Raw genomic sequence first — 20,092 nt, 5'->3', positions numbered from 1 at the left:
ATATAAAATGATGCTAAGCTGACAACAGGCCTTCATAACTGACTAATATTTATTTTTTCATAGAGAATATTAAACAATTCAAAGGAATAGGTCTACATATCACTCTCCATCTCACAAACACCTTTTATTAGATTAGATTAAACTTTTATTATTTTATTATATTATATTATATTATATTATATTATATTATATTATATTATATTATATTATATTATATTATATTATATTATATTATATTATATTATATTATATTATATTATATTATTCATTCATCTTCACTCACTTGACTCACACACCCCTGTAGACAATTTAGCTTAGCCAATCCACCCACCTATTGGCATGTTTTTGTGAGGTGGGAGGAAGCCAGTAACCTGAAGGAAACCCAGACACAGGATTGAACCAAGATCTTTCGATGTGACAGGGGAAAGCTATGTGCTGTGCCTAAATTAGATCATTGTTCTTATATTATTACATGTGTAATACATTATATAGACAGATATATAAGCTATAACATAAGTTGAACTAGCTTCCCACTGTTAGTCAGCACCATGAGACAGCATGGCTATTTCTTACTCAGCATGTAAAGTATATTTGAATACTGTCCCGTGATGTTTCTAAGAGACATACAGATGACCATGACTATAATTGTCACCCTAAGAGGGAAATATGGGTTTTACATGTTTACAGGGCAATTCCCTTTTCGTGTATAGCTGCATGCCATGTGTACGTTAGTCACAAACATACCAGATTCCATGAATATCCATGATAATAATAGCACTGCCTGCTAGGAAACCAGTAACACAGAAAAATATTTATATATAAATATATTTTTTACAGCTTAATAAAAGACTCTAAAATCTAGACTTACATCTTGATATAAGATTTTTTGCATTTAATACATTTGATTAGAGATTTTTGTGGACTGTATGTGAAAAAATCAGCAATTATCTATAATTATGACCAAAGATAAAAGCCTATTGTTTCTCTTACCCATACAGAAATGGCATAAATGAATTCATACTACCAGGATGCCTGTCAGTGATGCATTTAATCAATCGTTATTGAAGATTTGTGTACGAGTTTGTTTGTGGTTGAGTGTACGAAAATACATGGTGCAGCTTTTGTTAAAATACACTCTCATCCTATCACCACTCCGGGTAATGAAACAAGGCCAAAGCTCCATGCATTAGAAGTAGACCAGGCAGCTTAACAGTTAAGCAGAGGTCACATAGGTCAGCAAAAATTGTAGAAAAGCCTTTGCTTTCCAGACTGAATAAATAAGCATCTTTTACTTTCTGTCAAAGATGGAGATTTGAATGCCATGGGCTGATTTCCAAAGCACTTATGTGATCTTCTTTCAAATGTTGTGGGTACAAAACAGTGACCATTTGTTTTAGAGCAGGATTTAAAAGATTATTTATTTTTGCACATATACATTTATAATATACAATTAAAACTGGTATTTTATTTATTTTTATTTTATTTATTTATCTATTTTTATTTTTATACATAACTTACATACTATTCTGCTTTGGTACTGTGGGTAAGTAATTAAACTACAATTAATCTGCAAGTAACTATAAACAATTATGAGTTATGTTTTTGTATTTTTTGTTATATATACATTTTATATAATTTATTTACCTTTGCACAGTACTATATATATAGTGTACACACACACACACACACACACACACACATACATGCGAATGTGTGTGTGTGTGTGTGTTTGAGTGAGTGTATTTTGCACGCTGTTTGTTAAATGACATCTAGTTTCCCACTAGGTTCATTCTCCCGAAAACATTTGATAAAATATATTTTGCAGCCTTTATTTTTTATGTGGCTAATTTTAACTTACCATAACACAATCCAGACAGTTAAACACACTTTCAGTAGCGTTTGAGTATGAGAGTCATGAATATATGATTAATACTCTTTTCTTATATATATATTTATAAACTTACAGCTGTCTGTTATTTCATGAAAAATAAGATGTTAATTTTTATAAAGTTAGCATTTCTTTCAATTAATGCAATGTATGTATAACATAATGATCAAATAATTTTGTAGGTTTCTCACACAAAACCTCACACCACTGTGATACCAAAACCTGCTCTGACTTCATGTGCCAAACATAGATAAAGAGGAACAATGGTCACAAGTTTACTGACAAGGTAGTTGATAAATATCAAGATTTAACATTTCATGCAACTGAACCATCACTTCTATGTTTATGGCAGGATTGCTATTTTGAAACTGCAAGCAGTGTAAATAAGTAATAGACCACCAAACCTGCTGAAACAAGCACAAAACCTCTGCATTTATAAAAAAAATAAGCAATGTTAAGTTGTATCTTACTTTTCATTTCACCTATCCAAGCACAAGTAGAATCCATAGGATGCTGCAAACCAACAATGCATTCTCAGCTGTTAAAGGTTTAGTTGGTGGATCCAAAGTGATCCATAATGTGCAGGAATCTCTTTTGAGTCACAGACTACTGTAATATATAGTCAAGGCATTTGATGCATTTGTGTCTATGACTGCCAATTTGCTGTTGTGAAATATTTTATCCACCCTTTTATCTGACTGACACGCAAGTGAGATGAACAGGATCAGGATTCACAGTAGGCCAAAACCATAATTGCTGAGTGATCACTGCTCATAGGTAGATAAATAGATAGATATACTTTATTGATCCCATGAGGGAAATTCTTGAAATCACTAATTATTTGGCATTTGCTATATCATGCAACATGGTATATGATAATTTTTGCCACTCTTTGTCATTCTCGTAACTACATACTACATTTAACTTTTTAATTTCAATTAGACACTGATCAATTTCATAGTAATAACTGAATAACTCGGCTTTGATAAATTGAATAACTCTGTAATAATTTAAGGCTTTAAGAGACGTTTAAGATTAACCTTAAAGAAATGCATGTCAAAATCACATTTGGACATTCCATGAGTTTACCAAATCTTCAGAGACAGCTCTGGTGCAAAACATAACTGGTTCATCCCTCAGGGAACCAGATGCTGTATTTCTCTAAGAATGACTTAGTATTCTGCCACAAATATTTTAGATTTTGCTTGGTACCATTCTGAAAAGGATGAAATAAACGGTGGTTCTAAATTTATATTAATAAATTGATTGACAGTACTTTTGCTGGAGACTTCAAGATATGCTGCGAACAATAGGAAAACATTTAAAGGCAACGATGTTTCCAAAACAGGGGTTTCAACACTAATACATAGTCTACACTGTAGAAGAACTGCACTTTTATTAATAAAGCTTGAGGTCTATGTTATGTTGTTCATCCAGTTTCAGTCTCACTATTACGAGTTTCTCTTCCTGCTTCACATAGAGCTGTAGAAGGCAACATGTGTTTCCTATTATTTTGCATACCACTAGAATGAATCTGGAACATGATAGCGTACCCAGCAGTGTATCCGTCAGTGTGATCACATGACTGATCCCATGACTTGTCACTAGACTTTTAAGGCCTAGATTTTGCAGCCTGTTGTTTGTGAGAAATGAAACTTAACTTCTCTCTTTTTTCTAGTACATTATGTACACTATCCAAATATGCCAGATTTAGACAGATCATTTATTTCCATGTGGATTTTGGTTATGTTCCTTATTTGAAGCATTACACTAGCTGAAACATTAGTATTACTAATGAAACATTAGTAATATATATTACAACTTTCACTATCACAATTCAGAATGATAAAGAACAAGAAGATACTTGTTTACCCATCAAACATTTTAAAAGGAACCCTGTACAATCTGTCTCAAGAACAGATTCCTTTGTGTGTTTATTTGTATGTAGATTTTATAAAATAGAGCACAGTTTTTAATGACAGATTTTGGTAAATAGAGAAACGTAAATAGAGAAATGTTGGCTTGACATTTCTAAATGCTACTTCTCCTCCTTTCAAGCTACATGCACCAAACTCACCGTAGACCTTCAGCTTGATGTAGTGTGCTGTCACATTTATATTACATTCACCAAATTCAACATAGCCCTTTGGGCTATTCTGACGTATAATATTTTTTAACTGATCTGACTTACGGTTTTCCTGTACTGGATAAGCAAAATTCCCCAAAGCTCCCACAGACTTGCACTGGTGGAATGTTCAGAGCCTGGCTCAAAATGCTTATAATTTAAAATCCAACTGTCAGAAACTCTCGATTCATCTATCTCTCTATCAATGCCACACACTCTCCGCATCCATCTCACTATCATTCTACCAGTAGCACACGCACCCTCTTCATATTTCTTTCTATCAGACTACCGGTATGACTCTCTCACTCCTTCTGCCTTTCTACTAATAACACACTCTCTCCACCTATCCACTTTTATCAATTTATTTGTCATCTATTGTTCTACCAGTACCTGTCTGTCTGACTGTCTGTCAATCTTTCTTTGTGTCAGATGTTGCAGATGTGCAATGTCAAGCATTCGGGCCGGCTTTGTCAAGTCAACATCAAAGTTTGTGGTGACAAAGTGACAAAACCTATCTAGTTATATATGTGCTCAAACCTTAGGCACTGATTTGTTGGGATTTGTTTTTTGGAGCATTATAGCAAGATTGATTGTTGATTTTATTAACTGCATTACAAATTTGACACTAACATTGATTTAGAATATTTAAAACATACAGTAATTTGAAATGTAATAAAAAGCCCTACTCATCTATAATCTAAACAACACCAAACCTTACTGTCTGCTACCTTTGTCTGGTAATTTTTGAAATTATAAATTCGATATAAATAATGCAAAAAATATTTTGCATTTGATAATAAGTGGAAAGATACTGGTGCAATATTTCACAATGCACAAAAACAGCCTACAATCAGAACCCAAGCTGCAGGAGCATCAAGTAAGCAGAGAACAATAAGCAGCATATTTCACTGCAGATATCTCTGTTCCTGCACCCCCACACAAAACTGAAAAAATAAAATAAAATCACAGAGATGACCACCTTAAAGCATACTGTATAGGCATATCAGAACTCTTGGAACAAAAAAACTCCTTAGCAATATTTCAGAGCAATAGATAGAAAGGTTGCATATATGATCCCAAGAACACCATACCCACAGTGAAGCATGTGGGTGGAAGCATCATGATATGGGGCTGCTTCTCTGCAAACAGTGCAAGGGCATTAAATAAGAACCGGGACATCGTCAAAAATCATTGGCCAGCACAATTAATCTGAGGAAAATGTCTTGCTTGGCAATCTTCTGACTTCAATCCCATTTGAATTTTATGGAGAATTTTTAAATTGCAAGCAATCAGAAGGAAGCTTGTTGAATTCAAGACGGTTTGCCAAGAGGAATGGGCCAAACCGAAACTGCAATGCTGCCAAAAAGCTAATTACTTCCTACTGTAGATGTCTGCAATTGCAACATTGCAACAAAGTACTAATGTTGGTAATTTGTGCCATCAAAAAAGCTTTTACCTATAGATTTTTTTTTTTTTTAAACATATCTTTGTTTATGTTTAACAATAATATTTGTGTCACTTGTGTCAAGGTTGAGGTTTTTTATTTAATCCCCATGGCAGATTTTACAGACCATAGAATTTGTGTGAAATTCTGATTTTTGTTAACTGTAAACTGCTTCTAAAGCAGTGAATATGTTAGAGTAAGCATTTCAAAACTTGCTCACATCCTGGAATGTCTCCAAAACCAAAAAAGCTTATCAGGTCAGTTTGCCCCTCGAGACATTGATGATTGTGCTTTTTACCATTAACGGACTTCTTCGTAGAGAGTTTGTTCCCCTGGTCAGCTCTTAGCTGTCTAAAGAAAAGCATCAGGAAAAAACACACTGTGACAATGCACCTGCACACACACACACACACACACACACACACAGTGAATCTTTTCATAAATAACAGCTCCAAGCTGACAGAGGTTGTGTTGCTTTCAATGAAGTGCAGATGTCACCCTGCTGAGGATTAAATGTACTATAAAGCAGTGCAGACAACACAGTATCCATTGCCCTTAGGACCAGGGGACATTTACATCCTCTGCACATTCACAATTTTTAGATGATACCATCTGGCATGTGATCATGGGATTGATGGGATTTAGGCCAACTCTGGGGTTTGTCTTACAGACTGTGCTTCACTGGATCTATAGAGCAGGAATCTTACATGTCTGGGTCAATGGAGAGGCAAGAAAAACATGCGACTGGAAACAGGTGTATAAACAATAGTACGCAGTGTATACCACTGCTGGTGACTTTAATTTCCTTTTCAACACTTCCACAGTGTTGTTCTTTATAATTCATATAATTATGCATAAAATATATTTCTTGTTTGTAAATATTCCTGAATACTATTAAAGCAATCTTTAACCTGAAACCTGTAGTGTACTATGTATTGGCTAACCATAATTTGGTGTTTAGAATTTTATTACATTTATTGCAGGCATTCTGTCCTCTGTCTTTTATTTACTTCCATAAGCCTGTCTCTGTTATTGTTGGTTGGGTGACGAGAAAACCCAGCACAGATCCAGAGTAATGATATTAATTTAGAAAAACAAATGGTCTCTAAATACCAATCCAGGCCTATAGAGGGCCACGTGCCAGATGTCTATCACAAGAGTCTGGTTGTTTAAATGCCCAAGAAAGGCTAGAAAAATCTTTTGCTGTGCCGTAAAATGCCTTTTGAGGTTAAAAAAAGTTAACAATTAATGTTAATGTATTACTATAATATAGTTTACTGATATAATGATTCTCAATACATCTCCTCATTTCCCTTTAGAGCCCATATTTAATTAGACTCCTGGAGGCAACACTAACCCAATACTTCCACTGTAAACTATATAGTAATCACATTACACTATATTGCCTTCCCTAATAAAATCAGTCTATAAATTATAATTCATTATCACTATTATAATTCACAATAAAGCTAAAACCCTATCTATTTCTCTTCATTAACTCCTTTGTCCTACTCAGGGTCACAATGGATCTGGTGCCTATCCCAGGGACATATGAGGGCCTGTGAGGTGTGAACACAGCTTAAATCGGTCCATTGCAAGGCACCACAGATACACACATTCACAAAATCATTAACATCTTGGGACAATTTTGCATAGCTACACCACCTACCAGCATGAAACTGGAGAACTTGGAAGAAACCCATGCTCACTTGAGGAGATCATATGAAACTCCATACAGACCGTAACATGAGCTCAGAACCTAGCTGGAAACCCTGGACCTAACCCAAGAAATCTTGGTTCTTTCTTCTTTTATAGTACACTATAAAACCTTTTAACTCATACTCACTTTTACTGGGTGTTTACACCCTCACTTTCTTTACCCTCAGGCTTTTTTTTATCTATAAAGTCTGAATTCTTTCATACCTAAAGGTATGAATTTTTTATACCTAAAATAGGTATATTCTGGTGCTTGACGAGCTGCCAGTTAATGTGAGCATACAAATTACACAAGAACATCATATTATATTTTAAACAAGATTCTTTTTTTCATTTGTAATGAAAAAGTCAAAAGAATATAGCTTCAAGAAATAAAATATCTTACCTCAAGCTCATGTAGACCTAGGATTTGGTATTCAGGTTAACCAGGCAACCAGTCTATTATGGCTTAACACAATTATTATAAGCCTAAATTTGGGATGTAACAATTTGGATGTAATGGAAACTGGGTTATGTAGAAAGGGCTCTAAATGATAATGAGATTTTGTAGAAAACCTTTTTTTTTCTTCTCTGGAGCAGCTGGCATGTATGTGGAAATGTGAGATATAGGCATATGGTTTATTACAGGATCCTAGTGAAATGTTACTCAACCTTGCCATCAAATGCTATACATGCCCTCAAGTGTTGGGGGCCAGATAGCCTTTTGTGTGTTTGAAAAACAAAATAAGTCATTCAGCAGTTCATTTAATGAGATGCTCTGGGAAAATGCACCAGAAACAGAGTGAGAGTAGGTTGTTTTTTTTAATGGCAACAGCCAATATATTTTACTAAAATCCCAATTGGTTAATTAGATTTATTAATACTCTATACTTTTAACCAGTGAAGTGGTTGACACTGGGGATACTTTATTACTCTGCACAAGCCTTAATTGTTTCCTTTAAATTTACTTAAAATTGGGCTTAGAGGCAATGCATCCAGAGGCTTTCTACGTTAGATAAATGTGTGTGTGTGTGTGTGTCCTGGATGAACTCCAACAGCGAGTGTGTGTGTCTAATACAACACAAAATCCTGTCAGGACAGTCGCCGCTCACGAGCACACTCTTTAAACCCTGTTAGGGCTTACGCACAGCGGGTGCTTTTATTTGTCTCGAGCGAATACCGTTAGCTCGTTTTTTCCACCTCTTACATGAGATTCGTCATAAAGGGGTTTTTATATCTGTCCCAAATTAATCTCATCTCTCGCTCCATTTGCGCGATGGCAAAGTGCGTCGAAGTTGCGGGAGGGCTGAGGAGAGTCGACCTAAATTATGGTCGCAATTATCTTTATAGACCCAGGGGACAAGGCGCCGTAGACAGAAGGAATTAGTGAAGGAGTGAAACGATTAAAACGCTCGACCCCTGTCTCCAGACAGGTTTGCTCATTACCGCGATAGAGGACACGAAGAGTGGAGGAGGCTTTCTGAGAAGAGAAATGCGGATAACGACTGGGAAAATTACGCCAGTTTTTCGTTGCATCACCGGTAAGACCTGACGTTAACTTTCCCGTAACTCGCTCTCGCGTGTTCGTTTTTAATGTGGCTTGGCTGAATGTAAGGGGGAACCGCAGACTTCCTGTTTTACGTTATGAATAATGCGTAAAGTTTCCATGTGCGCATCGAGGATCACATTGCTTCCCTTTTGGCTGTTCGTTATGAATATACCCCTCGTGGTTTGCTAGCCGCGTTGTTTGTGTTTTTTTTTTTTATCTGTTTATACTGGTAGGGAAGCCTGCTGTAACAGGTCATGATGGATTTGATCAGCATCACATCAGTGTACCTGCTGGTGTGAGGATTCTCAATTATAGCATACTGATGCTTAAAACCCAAATGGAGAACAGATTTGAAGGGCAGTAAGACTAATGTGAAGGAAATATTTATGAAAATATGAAACAAAACAATAAAACAATATGAACATTAAGAAAATAAGCAGTTGCCCCAGTTCCACCAGTAATAACATGTAAGTCAGTATAATACTTTTTTTTAATGAGCATTCTTATTCATACATTCATATTTACTTATTCGCCTAGAGATATCAAGACCTATCAGAAGTGAATCATTGTAGTAAGCTAAGGGGAATAAACTTCAGGAAACACCAAAATGTTGTCAAGATTATAACACAGGCATTCTGAATGACTGTAACCCATTTTACATTTGCTTGCATATCCTTATACTTTGAAATCCCTATCAAGTTATGCTAGTAAGAATAAGACAGGGTCTACGCTGAAGGAAGGAATACCTTAAAGCTAAAATTACATTAGAAAGAAGTTAGTATAATGAGAAAAACAGACAAGTCAAGAGATCAAAACAAAACATTGATTAATGCTTATTCAAGTGTTTGGTAAAGAGGTAGGTGTTTAGTGTTTATTTGAACCCCTTAGCTTTTAAGACAGGGAAGTTCACCACTGCAGTTCTCCAGGTTTGAAAGGAATATGGTGAAGAGCAAGGTTTCAACTACTGATAACTAGAAGGAGGTGAAAATGGAAGAGTCCCAATTAAAAAAGAACCTCTGACAGCCAGTCTCATTTGCCGCTGAGCCAAATTACTGGTGCAGAGAAGTAAATCTGGCCCCTTTTTATATTCTTGCCACATTCTGATGAGCTCAGGTTTCCTGATTCAGTTTTTGGCCCGCCTGTCCAACGAAGGCTGTCAAATTGATATTAATCCATGGGCGTGTACACACACATTTTGGTGCTCAAGAGTTCAAGGAGTAAAAAATGTTCCTTCCATCCCATATATCAACATTTAACTCCCACACACACCATACCACACTTACTGCTCTTGCCCTGTTGTTATTCATAACTTTGCTTTGTGTTCAAGGGAGACACAGGACTGCAGTTTTAACATGGTTTTAATAATACAGCTAGTCACTGTTCAGTTGTTTGAGTCAATCTAGCCACATTAGATTTGTGGTTTCCTCAAGAAACACATGGTCCTTTAAGATGCACTGTAATGGCGTTTATAACTAAGTATTTCACTAACTTAAGCTGATTCTAGGCTTTGCGATTAGAGCAGTCTTTTAAGATTATTACTTGTCACATTGTACAAGATGAGTGCAATTAAAATCTTGGCTGAATTCTATAACAGATTGTACAACGACGGTGTCCATGTCAGATGATACTGTTAGATGTCAGATGATACTGTTAACATCGTCTAACAATAGACTTGCTGTTAAAGAAAATGACTGCCTTTGCTTACATAGTCAATCAGTGTGATCTGGGCTCAAGCACAAAACAGGATCACCTAAACATTCTTCATTGTGAGCTTGAGGTAATAAGGATATTTTTCCTGGCAATTAGCATGGTTTCTTCATGTTTCACCACTGCAACCACTGTATATGCAGCTTTTCCACGGGTTTCAGGCAGTCCTGTTCCCCTACTGGTGGCTTTTAGAGAAGTGGTATAAAATGAATTAGGATATAGCAGTAAGTTTGATGACAACCATCCTTGGTCACAATGGCACTAAATCAAAAACTTAACCATGTCACATTATGTGTTTTAAGACTACAGATCTCAGATCAAGACCAAATAATTCTTTTCACATGTCACAGATTCTCTTACCTTTCTTTCAGCTTCACTTCACATACATCATATAGATTTTAACTTTCAGTGATAAATGTTTTTATAACAGGAAAAGAATTAACAATTTTAAAAAATCTACATTGTCTGAAATTCATAGTGCTATGCAAAGAACAATTTTACCTTTTTTGGGTCATTACAAACCTTGACAACTTCCCAGATACGAAATCCTCATCTCAGTTGACCTTGTCATATAAGCCTCTAAAAAACAGAGTTTTTTAAAACATGTTTTGCATTGCCGAAAATAAATTACAGAAATACGACATCTACACAAATATGTAAACTATATTGTATCTATACACATACAAATTTGCCTGATTTAAGTGGTCTGATTTACTTCGCATTGCCATTTTACCCTCAGAAATGGGTAAAATAACAAACATAATAATTCAGTCTTCCTTTATTGCAGTCATTTAACTTAACTGCAAGTTTCAGACATGTGTGCATGTATGTTTTTATGGCTCCACCTCCCCCTAGGGACCGGATAGAATATACTTATTACATACACTGTCTGGGGCACTTGTACAGACTGAGGACAGGGAGTGTTCCTTGTAATGGAAGATTAAACAGCAGACTGTTCTACCAGTAGTGTGCAATGAGGGAATTTCTACATTTAGGCTGAAGTGAGGAGACTTGGGGAAAATCCAAATGAGCATTTTAATCAGCTAACTTTAAATACATAGCCAGTGTCACAGTCCCTACTTGATTTATTTCCGACTCCTGTAATTTCTGGAGTGGTTGCACTGATGGAATCCGGCAATCACTTATCTGATCACTGGGTTTGTTTTGCTCAGTCACTCGGTCAATATTGCTTCCTATGCTTCAAATGGATTAGTTTGTGATTTAAGAGCTCCAGTTATAGGTGAATGAAAGTCTGTGGCATTTTATAGTTTGTATTTTACAACTTACTATATGTGACAAACATTTACAAGGCCTTTCTTTGTATATGAACTAAGTAATTACTTAATATAAATATTTATTTTGTAATACCATTAACATATAAACTCTATAGGATCCCAATAACCACACATTCAGCTTAGGCTTTAAAAGTTTTTGGTGCGTGTGTCAAGTTTGTTGGCAGTGATCAGCTTGACTTGAGTCAGTAGTCTACTCCAAATTTTTATTTACCTTTTTGTTTGTAATCTTGATGCTGAGAAGCAGATGGACTGACCAGTTATGTAGTTTAATGAAACTACAGTTTGATGAATATACCCATACAACCCCCTATCTAAATATATGATCTAATACTAAGCTTACCAGGAACCTCATTCTGTTATACACATGAAACAGACTTGAATTATACTCCTCCCCCAACAACAGCTAATTCCTATGACTGGAATCTAGACTAAAACCAGGCCTTTGCAAATTATATCAGCTCTAACCAACCAGCATGTGTGTCAAACAGAAGCCAGCTGTCTCCTCTCTGTAAGGGATTATGCAAATATTTGTTTGTGAACTGGTTATATGGTGTCTAATCCACTGCAGTCAGTAGAGGCCCACATTGCTTTAATAAAATGCTCGACCTTTAAGTGCTATGAACAAATGTAATTACCTTATTACAGTAATGCATACATAGTCAATTGTATTGCATGAGTCACCCATACTCCTAATACGAGTGATTTGTTTACATGCTAGTGCTGCCAATCAAACAGAGAAAGGAAAGTCTAGATCATTTCATTAAGCAACAGTCCATCACAGATGTATGTCATCAGTGCATGTACCCTTTCTCTAACGCCATCCTTTTTTAGTCAGCCATAGAGTACAGTACAAGGTGGTTATAATAATCTTCAAGAATCTTCAATTTAAGAATATGTTCTTCTTAAACTTTGGATTAAGCTTTTTTAGCCCTTTAAAAATGTAGGCAAGAAAAGTGATCACAGTGCCTCATGTCAGTGTAAGCAAAAAGAAAAAAATAACAAGGTTATCCTGTGTCCTTTGCTTGCTTAATCACAAAGGCAACAAATTAGGACACCTTTTTTCCCCATAGTGCCTTGCAAAAAAAAAAAAGACAAATCAAGTCTTACTAATAAAACAATACAGAAAGCTGTGTGCTTTCATACCCCACCTCTGCATGTGCAACAGCCTCGGGATTGATATTGATGTATATAGAAGCAATGACTAATGTAATCATGTTTGTTATGGGCCTGAAGCCTCTGTACACAAACCTCATTTTGTCTTTATAGCTCTCATGCACTCCTTTAGTTCTAAGCATAGAAAGCAGTCTATTCTGAATATACTATGAATAAATCTGGAAATCTATATTATACACAAATTTACAAACTGAGGAAATCCACAGACCTTTCATATATGTTTTATAACTCATATTTTTTGTACGTTAGTCAGTGTATTTGTTACAAAAATGACCAGGTATTCCTTGTCACTGTTTATTTGGGTACAAGAACAATCGTTTTTATACAATGCATAAAGTAAGTACAGATTATAAACAAATAAACAAAAAAACAGCAGCAAAGAAAATGATCTATTAAAACTTAACAATAATCAGATTTATAAAAGACATTATTCTTTGAAAAAACAAAAAAGGAAGAAAAAATACACTACACTTTCCACTATGGCTAATTATAAATCATATATACATACATGATCCTTTAACTATTATTTTATTTTTATTTATTATTTTATTTGTTTTAGATTATTATTTCCCATTTTGTCCCAGGCTTGGTCCTGGTATGCTGTATGAACAAATGTCATTTTTAAGGCCCATTATAGAATGATAATATCTTTATACACATTTATATGTAGTAATTTTAGGAATTTTCATCAAATAAATAAGAATCACACCATTCATTCATCATATGAATAAAACAAAAGAAATCATCACCAAATATAAATCTATACTCTTGCTCAAGGGGACAACACTCAGGCATTCAGTTCATTCATCTTCTGTCGTTCAGTCCTTCACCTGTTATGTGCTGGAGGAGCTTTTAATACTCACGAGTGCAGACCTGCTGAATTCTGCAGCATGTGGAAATGGTACCAGTTGCTGGAGCAATAAACAGCTCGGTCTCACATGCACAACCTTTTGTTGTTTTATCTGTGGAATGCTAATTGGGGATTAGTGAGCAGCTGGGGTTAGTTCTCACACAGGCAAGGTAGGAATAGCAGCACAGTGTGTAAAAAAAGGGACAAGATAGTCAGCATTACCCATTTCTGCTTTGCACATTAAGTTCAACTGTCAGGCTAGATACAGAGGGCTGTGGCCTTTAAAACACTTCTATCTTTAATGCTTCATCAGCACAGATGGAATTTTAAAGAAGGTTAAAAAGAAGTGAATAAATTCTTGAATGTTGTTGTATATTTTATTTGATGACAGACTGCCCAAAACAATGCTTTTGACCTTTTCAGACAAAGGTACATTTGTAAGCAGTACTATTCACCCTGTCTTATTGTTACTATGATTTCTCTGCTGTGTGCTGTGAGAAAGTCATATCTGACCTTGGTCTATGCAACTTAATGAAGCTGTCCAGTCATGATGAGTTTTATCTGTTGATAAAATTGGAGAACACCGACTACACATGTGCTAAGAGGAAGTGGGATCAGGTTGGCAATAACATGTTTTTTTGTTGCTTGTCATTGTTGATTACATTTGATTGAAAATGCCTAGGTGGGGGAGGTTTGTTGTTATGTATACAAGTTACTATGAAACGAAGAGATTCAAAAGGTCTGATGTATTATACGTGTCTTAGACCATTAGAGGCATACAATCAGGCACATACCGAACATTTATATAGCTATTGAAGGGATTGAACATATTAAGTAAATTAATGAAACAATAGAAGACATGACAAAATGAGTCATTCTTTAAGCTCTACCCAAATTTGTGCACCTGTCTAATTCTAACAGAGGGATCAACACTTTCATTTTTTGTAATCTGGGTTCTCCACCCCACAGCTGTTAGAATAGGACAGCCCACCCCAGCGTTCTTGCTGCCAGACCCACATAACAAGGAGAAGACCCTTTGTGGGAATACTAAGCTTGAAACCAGATTGAATTGGTATCTTCTGTCATGTGCCTGCTGCTTAGTGATATTAAAAAGAAAAATTGACAGTCCTGGAGAACAGCGTGTGACTTTGAGCTGCACAGGTTTGAGTTGGTCTCTGTCTTGTAAAATAGTTATTTATTTAAGGGATTTATATGCTTTCATATATCTTTTTTTGGCATGCACCAAATTTAATGTTACTCAGATTGTTCATGTAACTATGGAAATGTATTTATTTAATTGATAAATAATTTTATTTATTTTTTTTAATTTTTCATTAATTTATTTTATTTAATTGAGGCACAATTAAAGTGAATATTAGCTTCTACAACCAACACATGATCTTGAATGCTGTGGTTAAAGGTGAACTATCAGATTATAAAATCTAAATTTGGAATAAAACCTAAATTGTGACTGTTTATTAATACGTGGGCTATACCTTATTAAGTGTGTGACTAACTGAAATTGAGGAAGCTTTTAAAAAAATAACACACTATATTAAGAGTACATGAGTGAAACTGCATACCATGAATGTGTTGCTTGTTTGCAAATAAAATTAATTTTAAATATTTTTGAAATTTAAAAATTACTCTAGTACATTTGTCCAATATTTATCCAAGTTTGAACGTTCAAAAGAAGTTTAGCATTTTATAGTATGTTAAAAAATATATGGATTACTTTATTTCTATTGGTAACATGGATAAACACCAAATAGATCAAACTGAGTAGGAAGCAAAATTAAACAAAAAGGTTTGCTGGTTTATATGTTGTTTATACCTTCACAGTATATCACACTGCACTCCTAGCAATATTAAGCAATGTTGTTATAATGTCATTCATTTTATGTCAATTTGCTCAATTAATCACTGCTATTTCTGTGACTATTTCTGTGATTTTTTTGTGGTTCCAACAGGTAGGAAGTAAGATGTTTGTGGAGTTGTGTCATAAGAAGTGGGTCACGGCACTCCTGCTACTCTACTGTTTGCGCTTATCAGCATCCGATTTCCTATGGCCATGTCCTCAAAAGTGTATTTGTAAGCAGGACACTCTTGAGGTCAATTGCTCTTCCAAACACTTAACGGTTGTTCCAGAAGGATTGCACATCAGTTCCAAACGGCTGAACCTTTCTGGCAACCGCTTGAAGACACTGAGTCGGCGACAGTTCTATGGATTAACCCAACTAGAGGAGCTGGACCTTAGTGAGAACATTATATCTATGATTGAAGTGGAAGCATTTCAGGGTCTGAAAAACCTACGAATATTAAAAATAAAAAATAACAGACTTAAGATCATCCCAGTTGGTGTATTCTCTGGTTTGTCAAACCTTCTCAGCCTGGACATTAGCAGGAATGAGATACTTGTATTTCTAGACTACACATTTCAGGAGATGGTGAACCTACAGGACATGAATGCAGGGGAAAATGACCTGGTTTTTATCTCACAGAGGGCCTTTGTTGGTCTGCAGAGCTTGCAAGAGCTGAATGTAGACCGCAGTAACCTTACCTCTATCCCTACTGATGCGTTTTCACAGCTCCAAAGTCTGACCAAACTGCGCCTACGAAGACTTAATATTAATGTATTGCCCAACAATGCCTTTCGCCGGCTGCACCAGCTGCGTACACTGCAGATACTTCAGTGGCCCTCACTAGAGACTTTAAACAGCAACAGCCTTGTAGGTCTTAACCTTACCACCTTGGTTATCAGTAACTGCAATCTGAGTGCCATACCATATGCTGCATTGCGCCATTTAACACACCTGATCTATTTAGATCTGTCCTACAACCCTATTACATGTATAGAGGGCAATATGCTAGGAGAATTGCTCAGACTTCAGGAATTCCACTTGGTCGGTGGAAAACTGCTCCGCATTGAGCCAGGGGCCTTTAGGTGTCTGGTTCACTTTCAGCTGCTCAATGTATCCTCAAACCGACTTACAACCCTAGAAGAGAGTGCCTTCCATGCAGTCGGAAACTTACAGACCTTGCGGTTAGACAGGAACCCTCTAACTTGTGACTGTCGTTTATTGTGGGTGGTGCGACGTCGTTTGAGGTTAAACTTTGACGGTCGCCAGCCAACATGTTCGGCACCTGACCGTGGACGCAAACGGGAGTTTCGTGACTTTTCAGAGGCAGAGGTCTCAAAAGTGTTCATCTGCAGACAGGCATGTATAATGGAACGTAAGCTGCAAGAAGCAAAGGTGGATGAGGGTAACAATGTGCAGTTTGAATGCAAAGCAGATGGGTATCCCCCACCCACTATAACTTGGTTATCACCCCAGCAGACTCCATTTAGCTCTATGGGGAGAATACGAGTGCATGCAAATGGTACTCTGGAAGTGCGTTATGTCCAAATGCAAGACACTGGAACATACCTATGTATTGCAGCTAATGCTGCAGGGAATGATAGTATCTCTGCCAGACTTCAGGTAAGGAACTCCCCTCGAAACTATACAACTCCCAATTTCTTTGATGAGAGCTGGGTTGAAACTTCATTGCCTCCTTCCACCAACTCTTCAGCACAAGTATCAAGTCCTTACCCCTTTGATGCCAAGACCCTTGTCATTGCTACTACTATGGGGTTCCTTTCTTTTCTAAGCTCTGTGGTCATTTGTTTTGTGTTCATGTTCCTCTGGAGTCAGAGCAAGGGCCAGATTAAGCACACAGCAACCATTGACTTTGTGCCACGTACGTCTATGGGAGGAGGTGGAGATGGTGCTGACACAGGGAGGTTTACAATGAAGCTCATATGAAGTCTTTTATAGATGGTATTTATGTGTAGCTAATGTATGCAACAGTTTCCCGAATTGTGGCTCCTGTAAACTGCAAATTCTGCGGGATTGCTCAGTTACTGCCTTCAATTCAGCAATGCCATTAGCTGACTTTCTGTGGGGCAGTACCACTTGCAAAAGATGCAACATAGGGTTACTTATTTATCTTGAAAAAATATAGAAAGTAAAATTTGTGTTACTATTTAAAAACTATATGAAATAATTTGAGACATTGATTCCAAAACAAGCATCACCAGAGAAAATATGTGTATTTTGATCAGGTAATGTGTATATTTTAAAATGTAGTGTTGTAGAATACAAATTATTTGCTCCTTCATATTTGCATTGTGGTTTTTAGATTAATCAATCTAGATCAAAATATAATAAACTTCAGTTAAATTGACAGCTGTGGTATATTTTCCTGGGCTGTAAAAGTAGTACCTGTTATGAATTCTTTGAAAGCATGTGTTTTTGAACTTGGTGATTTAAAAAAAAAAAAAATTATATATATTTAGATGTGACTCACCAATGTATAAATATAAAAATAAGACAAGTATGATGTGATCAGGTGACATAAGATGCTTTGCAATATAATGTATGTAATGTACATACTATACACTTCTGCTACACATTCAGCTGAGTTACAAATAGTAATGTTTTGTCATGAATACTATTTGTGTACTATGCACATCTGTCTGTTAGGCGTTGTTTTGCATGAATCTTTTTGTTGACCTTTTTTTATAATAAATTCTGATTTTTATTTGATTTTTGATTTTTTATGTACTTTAATGATTGCATTGTAATTATCTAGCTATAGTCTTGAACTTATAAATATCTAATTGCAAATATTTTCTTACACATCTTAATTTTAATCCTAAGGGTACAACAGTACTGTCATGTAAATGAAACATGATATGACTTTGTAACAATTGTTATGATTCTGTATGTGAATAACACTCTACCAAGATACATGGAGATACTGATGGAGTGACAGTCTTGAGGACAGAATGGCATGAGGACCAGATGTGCTCTAGGGAAAGAAAAGAAACATGCCTGTATACACACACACACACACTTCTATACTGATGGGATTGGTCTCTTTAGTGATGACAATATCCCCTTTGACAATATAATTTGATGAGTATGGAAATGGTGTGAATCATATTCTATGGTCTTTGAACACCTACAGTGGATATAAAAAGTCAAAACACCCCTGTAGAAAGTGCAAAATGAAAGCAGGATCATGTCATCTCTTTTTCCACTTTTAATTTGTGTTAGCAACTAGCAGAAGTGGAAAATAAAACTTTTTAGGGATAAAAAAAAAAAAACAGAAAGCATATTTTGCTTGTAACACAGCACTCTTGTCTTTTGAGGTATGAGTCTACCAACTTCTTGATTATGCAATTGTAGTTGCAAAAATGCTCCAGATATATTAAATTGCAAGGTGACCTCCATTGGGCAGATTTTCAATAGGATTTGGACCAGGGATCTGACTGGACCATTACAAAAGATTGATCTTCTTCTTCTTAAGCTATTCCTTTGTTGACCTGTATTTAGGCTTTGGGTCGATGTTATGCTAGAAAGTGAAATTTTTCAGAGGTCTGCTGAATTTGTGCCAAATTACAGGTTATTTGGAACCCCCATGCACCCGCAGGTTTATTTAAATTCTCTTCTTGCCCATTTGGCTATTGTAGAGGGACATCCTGTTCTTGGCAATGCCACTATGGTACCTCAATTTCTCCAGCTGATGATGGAGTTTTATGGCACATCATATGATTCAAATTCTTTTGTCTCCCTCTGCTGATTGATAGCTTTCAACACTGTATATTCTGTACATGATTCTGTACATGATTGGTAAACTCTTTGTGACCATAACTTCAGCAATTGGACGTATCTAAGAAGATATAAAGAAAATCCTACAGAAACTGCAAGGTGGGTGCAATCAGGTTAATTTCTTTTCTTTTTTTCTTCTAAAATGTTTCTATTTGTTATCCATCTGAATATTGTTGGTTGCTAAATCACATCGAAGATGGAAAAAGATCAGACATGATTTACCTTTGATTAATTTTTTAGATCACACAGGGGTGATGGTATATAGAAGTGTGAAGACTTTTTAAATACATTATGTGAAATTTTGGACAAATGTGCACTCCATCATCCTCATCTAAACACTAAGTAAGGAATATCTTTTGGAAGAATGTTCATTTATTGCTCCAGTACAACAGAGGCTTGTAGAATCTAGTGCACTGATGCTGTTCCGGTCAGTTTGTATATGTGAGTCAATAAATTAATGAATAAACAAAGTTATTTTAAAATGTCAAATATGTATGTTTTATTTATTCCTTTGTTCTCTGTTTCTCTCTGTAATTGTTTTTATGTATTTTTATTTCCATAAAGAACAGAATTAAACACAAAATTCAAGTAAATATACAAATTGATGTATTAAATAAGAAAAAGAAATCAATCCCTAAAACCTAAAAAAACATACATGTTTTGATGTTTTTGTTAGATGCAATCTGTTTAATTGTTTGTTTGGTGGCCA

At 35.7% G+C, this 20,092-nt stretch overlaps 1 protein-coding gene across 2 annotated transcripts; it reads left to right on the top strand.

Moving 5' to 3' along the window:
- The first annotated feature begins 8,230 nt into the window (after positions 1-8,230).
- Positions 8,231-19,854, top strand: lingo4b (leucine rich repeat and Ig domain containing 4b). 2 transcript variants are annotated; one of them, XM_058400193.1, is made up of 2 exons: positions 8,231-8,693; positions 15,697-19,854. In XM_058400193.1, exon 2 carries the CDS (start codon positions 15,709-15,711, stop codon positions 17,530-17,532), a length of 1,824 nt encoding a protein of 607 aa, XP_058256176.1. In that variant the 5' UTR covers positions 8,231-8,693; positions 15,697-15,708; the 3' UTR covers positions 17,533-19,854. The 2 variants fall into 2 exon arrangements, with proteins under 2 accessions (XP_058256176.1, XP_058256184.1); XM_058400201.1 differs by lacking the exon at positions 8,231-8,693 and adding an exon at positions 14,058-14,887.
- The last annotated feature ends 238 nt before the right edge of the window (positions 19,855-20,092 follow it).

This window comes from Hemibagrus wyckioides, linkage group LG01 (assembly GCF_019097595.1).
Source record: "Hemibagrus wyckioides isolate EC202008001 linkage group LG01, SWU_Hwy_1.0, whole genome shotgun sequence".
In the NCBI taxonomy this organism is placed as follows: Eukaryota; Metazoa; Chordata; class Actinopteri; order Siluriformes; family Bagridae; genus Hemibagrus; species Hemibagrus wyckioides.
Note: the sequence above shows the minus strand (reverse complement) of the source record. Positions and strands in the feature narration are given on the sequence as shown.